We start from the raw sequence: 11,925 nt of genomic DNA, 5'->3' as shown, positions 1-11,925 counted from the left end.
ATTTATTTAAAAACAAACCCAAGTGCTTTGCAGCGCTCTCCGACAGAGCCCAATAAAATATCATTACATATTATCGATTACACGATAACCGCGCGTCGGGTTCGTGATGAGGAGCCGCGGCACCGGACTTTGTGCCCTGCAGAAAGTGTCCCAAGACCTAAATAACGCCGGCGGTGTTGCCACCCGGCGGCTGCGGTGGGGCTGGGAGCAGCACAGCCCCCTTCCCTCGGGGCTGCAGGGCTGGGAAGGAGGAGCGGCTGTCCCGGGAGCGCGGCTCCCCCGCGGCCGCGGCGCAGCTCCGCGGGAGCGCCGGCCCGGGGCTGCGCGCACATCCCCGCGACGTTTGATTTAATCATTTATGCTCTTAAATGGGTGAGGCAGCTCGGCTAAAAAAGGGGAGCGAGTGCGAAAAGGGTGGGTTTTGCTGTTGTACTTTTTGTTTGTTTGTTTTGTTATTATTTTTTGCCCTTTTTTGGCGGTGCGGTTTTGTTTCTTTTTTTTTTTAATGGTTTTGTTTTTGCTATTTTTCCTTTTTTTTTTTTTTTTTCCGGAGGAAGGGTGGTATTTAACATATGGCACTCGGTAATCTCTACACGGAGGCTGTTAAAACATCTGCTGCCTCCAAACGCATGCGGCAGCGCCCGTGGGCACGGCGACAAGGAGAAGGAAGGGGCAGCTCGGGCACGCTGGCTTCCGCGGCCGCGGGTCCCTGGCTCCCTGCCCGCCCGCCGCGCTTCCCAGGGACGGTGCTTCCCCGCTGGAAACGGGCACCGAGCATATAAAAAGCCGTCGCAGCGCGAGAAACTGTTTTGCTTGGGGTTTTTTGTTGGTAGCGATGGTTGTTTTGTTGGTGGTGTTTTTTGGTGTTTTTTTTTCTTTTAGTTGCTGCAGATCAGCGGCACCTCCGCGTGCAGAGCTGGCACGCTTCCATTTATTATTGATTTAGGGAGGGTTTGGGGTTTTTTTTTTCCCCTAACGGGACATCCCCAGCACACATCCAGCGCGCCGTGGCCCGCCCGCGGTGCCCTCGGCTGCTCTCCCGGCTGCCGGCCCATCGCGGGGTGCGGGGGGCCCCGCATCCCTTCCCCGCCGTGCCCCAGACATCACCCCACTTCGGAAAGTCGCTGCCGGACAATCGGGACACCCGTTGTCCCCCCCCCCCCCCCAAAACCCACATAAATCACAATCGCTGCATTGTAGTGCTACAAAGCCAGACGGGAGAGCTTATGAACTTAAGTTTGGAGAAGGAAAACGTGCGCTGACACAACACGCTCCCTGTTCGCAGGAGCAGCCAGGAAGGGGAAATGAACGGTGGAAGTTAAAGAGCCTTTCACTGCGGGGCGCGCCGCAGCGGGTCCCGCTCGCCGCCCTCGCCGTGCGCCGGGGGCTGCCCCCTCCTCGCCGCCCCTCAAACGCGAGCCCTGCCGGGCACGGCTCTGCCTGGGTCCCGCTCAGCCGCGCCTCGGCTGCCGCGGCCACACACGATGCCCGGCAGCTCCCCGCGTCTCGGCTGCGCCGGAGGCTGCGCGCTCCGCCGACGGGACGAGGGGTGCGCGGGGATGAGTTAGTGGGGAAACGCTGCTCTCAGCCGTCCCCCGCTACGGGGCGATGGGGGCAGGCGACGCTCCCGCTGGCTTTTTGCTGCCCAAGTAGCCCCCTTCGCTCCGACGGGCGGATTCGCCGCGGGGCCCGCGTTCCAGCCGGCTTTTCCCGGGGCAGCCCGGCTTGCCGAACTGCGGCGAAAGTCGGCAAGGCTGTTCCCACCCCTCCCATCCGCTCTGATGCAGAAGGGCGAGCGCCGGCGTGGGAGGGGCCGCCGGTGCCCACTCGAGGGCGACGACGGCCGCTCGCCCGCTTTGCCCCCGGTGCCGGCAGAGCCCGAGCGGCTGCCGGGACCGGCGGGTGCGCTCAGGTGAGGGGGTTCCCTCTCGCCCCGTCCCTCCGCGGTTACTCTCGATGCCCGGGCATCACGCGTCCTTAAAATATAATCTGCCCGGTAACAATCAGCGCGCAGCGGCGAGAGCCCCAGAGCTATTGGCTATGCAAATAGCGGGAGGGGAAGCGGCGCCCCAAAGTCCCCGCTCGCACTCTTAAGGCGGTATTTCCGTGCCCGCCGCCCCCGGCCCACCCTCCGCGCCGGCCGCGGCCGGGGGGCTGAGGGGCGGCCGCTGCGGGGACCCCGTGCCCCGCGGGGCTGCGGCCGCTCCGCGCCCGCCCCGCCAGCGCCTTCCCCTTCGGGAGCCTCCGCTCTGCCGCAGCCCCAGGGCAGAGACTTGCAGAGTTGTCACATTCTGCAGGCGGGGAGCGAGTGCCGGCGGAGCGCGACGGGGTGGAAGTCACCCTGTGTGGGACATAACTCCTCTCACCTTCCCCCCCCCCTCCTCCTCCCCAGCCAACCTTTCTCCCTCCTCCCTCCTCCGCTGCGTTTCCTAGAAAGTTGTATCGGTGTGGCCGTGCGGCGCTAAGGCCGCCTGCTCGGCACACGAATGTGTGCCGGAAGAAGCAGCGTGGTGGTTTGTGAGATTTCACCCCGAAGACGCCGCGGAACCCCCACCCCTCGTGGGTTTTTTGGGGGGTTTGCTGATAGCGGGGAGCTCTGTCCCCCTCCGGCTGCAGGTTTTAAGGGGGTGCCGGAGCACGGAAAGGGAGACACGGATCTGGCACCCTGCTATGCCAATTTTCATACTTCGCCCCCATCGTCTAGGTGGGTACTGAGGGGACCCCACAGCTCCTTGCAGTAAGAAAAGGAGAGGGAAATTGATCGGGACGGGCTCCCTCAGAAGGCAAGTGTGGAGCGGTTTAAATTTGGTTGCTGGAAGGAAGCAAAAGAGAAGCTGTCATTTGTGTCTGTGTGTCCCTATACGAGGGCCTCCTGGTTCCTTGTTAGCTTATAGAGAGAGGAAAAAAAAAAAAAAAAAAAAAAAAAAGGCGTTTGATGTTACGTCTGACCAGCTGCTGTTCTCCATAATAACAAGAGAGAGAACTGCCTGCCCTGGCGAGTTGCGTCACTTCGCTTCAACTTTAGGCTAGAAATCAAGAGAGGGAGAGACAAGTTTCAAGGGAGGCAGGAGCGAGCTGGAAAGCCCTGCCGTCTTCCTCCCACCCACCTACCCCTCCTCCTTTACCCCTCTCCTTTCCCCACCCCCTTCCCCCCCCCAAAAAAAAAAAAAAAAAAACGAAAAAAAAAAAAGGGAAAAAAAAAAAAAAAAGGAAAAACCTTTCCCATCAGAGAAAGAGGGAGATCTCTTTGGAAACATGGAGCTGCTGTGCTGCGAGGTGGATCCCATGAGGAGAGCTCTGCCTGACCCGAACTTGCTCTACGATGACCGCGTTTTGCACAACTTACTAACCATAGAGGAAAGGTATCTACCCCAATGCTCCTACTTCAAGTGCGTCCAGAAGGACATCCAGCCCTTCATGAGGAGGATGGTGGCCACTTGGATGCTGGAGGTTCGTACACCCCGGCCCCTCGGAGCGGGGGGAGGCAGAGCGGCCGCGGGCAGCACCCCTGCCCCTCTCCCCCTGCAGCCCCTCGCTCTTCTGATCGCCGGGTGGCTCCTTCTTGCCGATGCCCTCTCCTCCTTGTCCCCCTCCGGAGCTCGGCCGGTGCGGGAAGGGGCGCGGGGGACACCGACGGCCCGCGGGGGAAGTCGCCCCTTCCTGGGGGCTCCGGGAGCGGGGTGCAGGAGAGGAAGCGCGGCGTGCTGGCGGGGGGGAAAGAGCTGGAAAAGTCATTTGCGATTAAAAGCAAAGAAAATCCGCCTCCGGGAGCGCTTGCGATTGAGGCATTCCTGGGAAAAGGGAGCGGCGCCCGGAGCGGGGCGAGGGTCGGGGGGTGCCCCGTGTGCCTCCGGTTCTGCCCGGCGAGGGTTCCGTGCCCACGTATGCAGTGGGGAGGACGTGCCTTTTTCTCGCCATGTTGCGCTGCATGCGGACTCCGCTCGCAGGCGCCGAGCCCGGCTGCCCCCGGCTCCTTTCCGGGGGGCTCGGGAGTGCCCCCCACGCCGCGGAACGGGACCCCCGGTGTGTCGGGGCCGTGGGGCGGGCGCTGAACCCCCCTGTTCGCCCCGAGGCTTCAGGCGCGGCGGCAGCGGCCCCGGAGCCCCGCAGGCTCGCCTGCCTTGCGCCGGCCCCCACCAGCCATCCTTTGCCCCTTCGGATCTCCTTTGGGGGGGACCTTTGCCGAGCCAAACCCCGTGGGTTGGAAAGCCCAGACTCCCCGCTTGGTTTTCATGTGCGATTTGTGCTTTTTCTCCGCGGCTCCGATTTTTTGTAAATTTTTAAAAGAATTTTGCTGCTCGCTGCCTGCTAAAAAGATCCAGGCGGCTCGGGCTCTCTCTCCACCCCACCTCGCCCTCGCTATGTCTCCCGTCCTTCCCCCCCAGCGCGGGATTGGGGGCGCGGGGCTGGGGGACACCCGGCGGGGGAATTTTTACAATTGTCGGAAACGATAGGGGATCGTCCCTGGATGCCACCAGCCCCAAAACCGGGACCGCCGGGGAAGTTTTGATATTTTTATCGATTTTTTGAAAATATGACGAAATAAAAAAGAAAAATTGGGTCGCAAAAAAAAAAAAAAAAAAAAAAAAAAAAAGGTCTGAGGCTGCTCGCTTGCTGCTGGATGGGGCTTTTCGGCTCTCCCACACAGTGTCTTGAATTCATTTCTTACTGAATGAACTAAAGGAATGTGAAAGCCGATTGACAGCCTTCCCAGCCTCTCCACAGATCTCCCCCTCCCCCAAAATTTAGCTCCCCGGGAAACAAAAATGGCAGGAGCAAAAGCAAGGGAAGTAGTGGTCTGTTTGGTGGGTTCACTCATTTATTTTTTTCCTTCTTGTCTCTTTCTCGCTTTCCCACCCCCGTTTGCCCCCCGCCCCGACTGCCCCATCGTTCCCTCCCCACGCTCCTCACTTGCAGGTCTGCGAAGAGCAGAAGTGCGAAGAAGAAGTTTTCCCTCTGGCCATGAACTACTTGGACAGATTCTTAGCTGTGGTGCCCACTCGGAAGTGCCATCTGCAGCTGCTGGGGGCGGTGTGCATGTTCCTGGCCTCCAAGCTGAAAGAGACAATCCCCCTCACAGCCGAGAAGCTGTGCATATACACGGACAATTCCATCAAACCCCAAGAGCTGCTGGTAAGCAGCCCCATTCCTCCCTCCTCTCCGGCACAGCACCTTTCTCTCGCCGGCAGAGCACCCACAGCACTTCGCCAGCCCAACCCCTGCCTTTTAGAAAAAAACCCCCACGCTTTCCCCGCGTGTCTGAACGGCCAGAAAATCTCGGGGTTCAACGCTGAGGGCGGGGGACACCCGCGGGAGCATCCCTGTCCTCCGAAGCCTCCTGGCAGTGCCATGCGGCGCTCCGGCCGCTGCGCGCCTGGTGCGCGGGCACGGCGCTGCCGGGGGTTCCGGGGTCGGCGGTGGCGGCGGTGGGTCCGTCCCCGCCGTGTCCCCGCCGTGTCCCCGCCGTGTCCCCGCCGTGTCCCCGCCGTGTCCCCGCTGTCCCCACGGGGGACCTCGCCGGGCGCACGTGCGCGGGCGGGCGGCGCGGCGGCGCCACCTGGCGGCAGACACGCGGCGGCGCGGGGCCGGGGCCGGGGCCGGGGCTCGGGGCCGGGGCCGGGGCCGGGGCCCGGGGCCGGGATCGGGATCGGGATGCTCGGCCGTGCCCGAGAGGCAGCGGCACCAACTGATGCCCAGGGAGTTCCACCTGAACACGAGGAAGAGCTGCTTCATTGTGCAGTGACCGAGCCCTGAACAGATTGTCCGGAGAGGGTGTGGAGTCTCCTCCCTGGGGATTATTCCAGAATTGTCTGGATGCAGTCTTGAGCTCTGTGCTCTGGGATGACCCTGCTGGAGCAGGGAGGTAGCACCAGGTGCCCCAGTGTGGTCCCTTCCAGCCTGATCCATCCTGTGTGATACAGCTCAGTTAAAGCACCCAGTGTGTGCCGCTTCTCTCAGTGCAGATGTAGTGGGAGCAGAAGCAAATTGACAACCACTGAAGGAAATAAGTGATTTGTACATCATGATGTGGAGCACTGAACGTGATCCCTTGGTGACACGGATGCTAGGTCAGAGACATGGCTGTAGCCATCCGAGGTGCAAGGAGAATTTTTCCTATGAATCACTGGGAATTCCCCCTGGGGAGGGGTTGGGGTTGGTAGCTCATGCTTCCACAGAGTTAAAGAGCCTTGCCCTCAAAACCTGCCTGGCTGTCAGGGCCATGAGGTGTCCCGTTGGTGGCACAGATGGGCCAGGGAAGTGCCGTGGTCCTCATGTGCAGATATGCAGAGCGATGTCCCTACCTTCTTGTGCCACGTGGATTGAAGCATGTGTTCAAAGTGCTTCCTTGTAATTGGTTCTCTGCGTTGACTGTTCTCTCTCAAAACCTGTCACATCCATAGTGCTGGGAAGAGCAGGCCTTAGTTCACATGATCACCGTTATGTTCCGACATTTTACAGGTTTTCCTGAGAAATTAAAAAAAACCCCGTCTGGTTTCTGCGGCTTTTTGCATATATGTGAGATTTTCAGGCCATGGAGGGCTCTGTCATAATCCAGCAGGAATGTCCGTAGGAAAGTAACTTGCTCTTAAAGTGGGCATCTATTCAGGGAAACGACTGCAGAAATGGCATTGTGGGGTCCATGTTTATGGTTTCTCAGCAACGCTGGTTGACGTCTCCGTGGCTGCAAAATTAAAGGACTTTTTTTTTTTTTCCCCTGACTTGCCAGCTCTGTGAGCTCAGCTGGGGCTCCCCACCACGCTGGGCTCCCTCAGGCATCCTCAGGACTCGGGAATCAGTGCGTGGACTTTAGTTAATAGCTGATAGTTGATGGATGAGACAAATGCGAGTCGGAGGCCTGAGCTTTACTCGCTCTGTGGGGCACTGTAACGCGTTCAGAACTCGATTTAAATGTTGAAACGTGCAGGTCATGCACCCCATGGCTGGATCTGGCAATCGAGTGCTGTTTGCACATGGAATCCCTTTCAGGGGAATGGCCGGTAGTTACGTACACGCCCAAGTTTCCCCTTGACTGCAGTGGGAGTTTTGGGCGTGCAAAGAATCTGGGAATGGCTCCTACATGATTTACTGGCAGATAATTTACACAGGCTACTTCTTGGCTGTGTTGTGTGCATTTCCTTTCTGCAGATCCTGTCTCGGAGTAGTTTAAGCACCATCAGATTTATCTGCTGGACCTTTGGAGTACAGTTTTGGGAGGGAGTGCCATCAAGGCAACTTCCCCAGTTTTGAAAAAAGGAATGTATATCTAGGTTATTTTTGTGCATGGCTGTCCCTAGGGCTTTAAATGGCTATAAAGTAAGGACTATAGCCATTTAAAAGAAGTTATTAGGGAAGGATCACAGTGACCTTGGCAATATCTAATTGCAGGGTGAACTTTTCTGGGTGGGCATCCAGCACTGGATACCAAAAAAAAAAAAAAAAAAAAAAAGGTAAAATCTTGGCAGGAGCTGCCAGGTCTCATTATTTTCAGTAGAGCCTAACATTTCTGATGTTCAAAAAAAAAAAGAAAAAGTCAACAACTTCAAAGCAATAGAGGCGTATGGAAAAAAGGGTTTGAACAAAACAAATTTAGCAGTGATAAAGTTATAATAAGAAATAAGCAGAGGTTTTTCACAGGCTTGCTTACGGCTTTTCCTCTCTTGCTCTCCGTGTCCTCCCTCTACAGGAATGGGAGCTGGTGGTGCTGGGGAAGTTGAAGTGGAACCTTGCAGCTGTCACCCCACACGATTTCATTGAACACATCCTAAGGAAGGTGCCTCTCCCTAAAGACAAGTTGCTTTTGATCCGGAAGCATGCACAAACCTTCATCGCCCTTTGTGCCACAGGTAGGCTCAGCTGCTCTGGCTGCTGCTGCTGCTGCTCGTAGTGTGGTTGGAAGGGCAGATTTGTCCCTGGTGGTGCTTCATCCCCTCCATCCTTGGATGATGCAGGAAGAGGAGCTAAATCCCATCGGACTCTTTGCAAAGGGTGTTGAGAATCAGGCCCCAAAACTGTGCATTGGACAGAATTCTTGCAGTAGTGACCCATAGTGCAGCTGATGTGTGTGCTGGTTTTGCAGTGGAGGCTTTTTGTAAGGCTGGATTAGACCATCCTGGGTTTTATTTTGCCCGTTCACTGCTTCTTTTAGAGGGTCATGGATCGTTTGTAAGGACAGCTCAAAATACAGAAGCTGTTATGGCAATTAGCCCAAAATGTATTGAGCTAATGCATTGCATGAATGTGTTCATCAGCTTTTCATTAACTGGACCCTGTCCAGATAAAAGGAAAAATTATGTGTTTTAGCATTTATGTGATAATACCACGTCCCTGAAGCACAGGGAATGACAGTTTAAAAGGTAATTTATTTTTTTTTTTCTAAAAGCATTTGGATTCTTTCCTAGCTTCACCCCAAGAAAGCAGTGAAACTACTGTGTTTCATAGGGAACCATTGCACGCCCTTTTTGTCATATGGCTGAACACAGTTTCTGAAGATTTAGATAAGAAGAATTACCTCTGTGGAAGAGAGGCTTTTTAATTACGACCTGTCTGTAGAACACTGGTCTTTGTTCGTGTGTTATTTTGTTGTTTGGGTTTTTCTTCCCTCAGTTACTTTTACAAAATTAGTGTACTATGAATTTTCATCCATAGGGTTAACGGTAACTTTTTAGGAGCTAGACCTGGACTAGATAAACAGCATGCAGTGTTTTCCAGAGTCATTATCAAGAAGTGGATGGCTTAGTGTTTGAATTCACCAGTTTAACATACCTGGTCCTTTGTGGTAGGAACTGTTTTGCCTGTGTGTTCGCAGAAGGGAAGGGAAGACTGGGTGCAACTTTTGGGTTTGAACACCTGCTTCTTGGTATTTGAGACATAGTGACTGCTTTTACAATGTTGGCCAATTCTTCCTACCTCAATTGATCTGTTTCAGAGATTTGTATATGGGCTGTGTTAGGGTAGTTGACATTTTGGTTGTCATGATGTTCAGACTTTCTTCTTTTCCCACTGGCTGCATGATCCTTTTCAGACCAAAGACCCCGGGACTCAATAGAAATATTGCTCAAATACTGCAGGATCCCTCTTGGTGATTTCTTTGCCTTCTGCCCTTACTCAGGATGCATTCACTGTTCTGCCTTGTGTGATATGAAAAAGATGGTCTTTCCCATGGACATTTCCTGGGGTCTTCACACCATCAGCCATCCACCTCCAATACAGCTCCGTGTCGCTTTCCAGATAAGACAGTCTTCCCACTCTTTTGATGCTTTCACTTCCTACGATAGTGTTTTGGTTTGTTTTCTTTTTTATCCAGCACATTTTCTTGAGAGGCTTAGAATTTCATTATGATTTATCATCTCAGATTCTGGTCTGTAATCCTTTGTCCTTAAATTTTTCCATGTAACTAAATCATTACAGGACTGTGGGCCGTGAAAGAGTCTCCAAAGTCCATGGCTTCTTTCCACTCCATGAATTCTTTGGTGGTTAGCTCCATGCTGTAGGAGTCCTTTTACTGAGATCCAGAGCAGTGCCCCCTTTCCAGCCCTCAGCCCCGTCATGCAGTTCCCTCATGTGTGTCCCCCATGTGATGTGCCTCTCATGTTATGTGTCCCCAATGCACGAAATGAAGTCCTTTGTGTAGAGTTTAAAGAGGCAACAAGTCAAGAGTTTCTTCTCTTAAAAGTGAAAGACATAATTGGTGAGCACAGAGCTTCCCAAAAGTGAGGGCACCGTGGTGCTGGCTGGAGATTTTCTTTTCTTCTCATCCCATTGTCCACAGACCACTGTGTAGTTTTGAGGAGGGCCCACAACACTTTTTTATTTCGAAAGGAGAGATCTTCCCCAGGCACTCAATACCACATTTCCACTTTACCTGTAAGCTGCTACCTCAATTTTCGTTGTGGAAGTGTTGTTGTTACTGCAGAATTTCCCTTTCACTGCCACTCTTTGAAGAAAAGCCCCTTCTCATCAGACTTCCTTCCAGATCCAGTTGTCATTTCCTTTTCTTGTCCTGTTTGTTGCGGAGCTCTCATCAGCTGCTTTGTTTCTTCTTTCTCTTTTTCCCTCAGAGCTGCTGCTCTCTGCCAGCCCAGGTTAAGCCTGGTGTTTCATTTCCCCGTTTCCCTCCTTTCAGCAGTAGGACCTCCTCTGACATGTGGCTCCCTCTTTCCTTGCTCCCCACGTGTGTTTCTGGCCTGGGTTTGATTCTTTGCTGTTCCCAGACCTGACCTGGCTGCCTGGCTGATAGCTCTGGTCTGGAGGACAGCAGTGATTCTCTTTCTGTTTCCTGATTCATCTCAGCACAGCTTTCTTTGCTTTCAAGTACTTTTCTTCTTTAAAGCATCATGCAAAATCTGGTATGTTTTGAACTTTTCTCCCCTAGCCTTAGTTCTTGCTCACCAACTGCTCCATTTTAAGTTCCCAGCAAAAACGTTTCACCAGAAATTCCCAGGTGTTCCCTGCCTGTACAGAGCTGGCTTTGATCTCAGTCCTGCAGCACTCAGTGTCAGCAAACGAAGAGGGAAGCAGCCGTGAGCAGTCAGTGGGTGTTGTGCTGGATGTGTAGGGTGGCTGTGATACTCATCCCTGTTCTCCTTTCCATCCGGAGGTTCCTCAGAAGGAGGTGATACTCTGTTCTGCACATTCCTTTTAGTCATGTTTGGTCGCTTTGGCACTCCCTCTGTTTCTCTGCCTTTATTTTGAGCCCAGTTCCTGAAGCAAGCTGCCTTGGATATAAACCCATGGCCTCTCCCCAGTCCTTGCAGTGATTAATGATTCACATGAGCATGACTGGAACTGGAATGTCTCCCTCTTTGCCCTTGGTCCCATCGGAACACACGGCTGCTGAGCAGGACAGAAGCTTGCGTGTCCTCCTGAGTAAAGTTTTCTCTTTCATTGCTCTGCACTCACAAAGGTTTCGGGAATCTCCTTCTCCATCAGGAGGGCACGGAAGTGGCATTTTCCTCCCACTGCCTTGCTCGCAGTACAGTGAGAGTGCGTAGATGGACGCTGTGCGCTGGCATAGCCTGGTCTGTCAGCATGTCACTGTTCTCTCATCCCACTGGAGGCTCCCCCTGCGAGCCAAAATCTCCTTCAGACTGCTGCTGAAATTTCAAGGCACCAAGAGGATGCATTTGGGGCCTTTAAGTGGTGCTTGCAGCTTCTCTCTTATGAGGAGAGACTGAGGGAGCTGGGCTGGGTTAGTCTGGAGAAGAGAAGACTGAGAGAGGATCTCATTAATGTGTATAAATATCCCAAAGAGGGTGTCAGAGGATGGTGCAAGGCTCTTTTCGGTGATGCCCAGCGACAGGTTGAGGAGCAGTGGCCCTAAACTGAAACACAAGAAGTCCCACTTCAACATGAGGAGGAATTTCTGTACACTGAGGGTGGCAGAGCCCTGGAACAGCTGCCCAGGGAGGGCCTGGAGCCTCCCTGTCTGGAGACATTCCAAACCCACCTGGACACATTCCTGTGTCACCTTCTCCAGGGGACCCTGCCTTGGCAGGGGTGTGGACAGGGTGAACTCCGGAGGTCCCTTCCAGCCCTAGTGATTCTGGGATTCTTCAGCATGGGAGGTTCCTGTTTAACTGTGAGCCCAATGGAGATCATCCTTGTTCTGCTGGCTGGAATTGTGTTGCCTTTCCACTCTGCCCACATCTCTGCCATCTCTTCACTGCTCTGCACCCTTTGTTCCTCTGTCTCTTTGCACAGTGCTGCGCAGCTTGGAAATGTTCTCTCAGGGTCTGGCCATTCGCCTGTGCTGAGCTCCAAGCCAGGGAATCACTGCTGGAAGGAGTGGGAGAGGGCAGTGGTTACAGAGGTGTGTGCAGAGCCTGCCACGCTGCTGCTGGAAAGAGAACTGTGCATTATTTCTTTACATTTTGGCGTGCTCATCGTTTCTTCTTGCAGCCCGTTCAGAGCCACAGATGGACAACT

General features: G+C 54.3%; 1 protein-coding gene across 2 annotated transcripts in view; it reads left to right on the top strand.

The window, feature by feature from the left end:
* Window positions 1-2,271: 2,271 nt before the first annotated feature.
* CCND2 (cyclin D2) overlaps window positions 2,272-11,925 on the top strand; it is a 28,775-nt gene continuing 19,121 nt past the window's right edge. The window contains exons 1-4 of one of the 2 annotated variants that reach the window (XM_040063097.1): window positions 2,272-2,704; window positions 3,230-3,450; window positions 4,918-5,133; window positions 7,685-7,844. In XM_040063097.1, coding sequence (XP_039919031.1) covers window positions 2,671-2,704; window positions 3,230-3,450; window positions 4,918-5,133; window positions 7,685-7,844 — 631 coding nt within the window. In that variant the 5' untranslated portion in view covers window positions 2,272-2,670. Of the gene's footprint in view, window positions 2,705-2,959; window positions 3,451-4,917; window positions 5,134-7,684; window positions 7,845-11,925 lie in introns of those variants that run through there. The other variant, XM_040063098.2, reaches the window with a different exon arrangement.

This window comes from Hirundo rustica, chromosome 4 (assembly GCF_015227805.2).
Source record: "Hirundo rustica isolate bHirRus1 chromosome 4, bHirRus1.pri.v3, whole genome shotgun sequence".
Taxonomy (NCBI): Eukaryota; Metazoa; Chordata; class Aves; order Passeriformes; family Hirundinidae; genus Hirundo; species Hirundo rustica.
The sequence above is the reverse complement of the archived record's forward strand: the minus strand, read 5'-3'. Positions and strand labels throughout refer to the sequence as shown.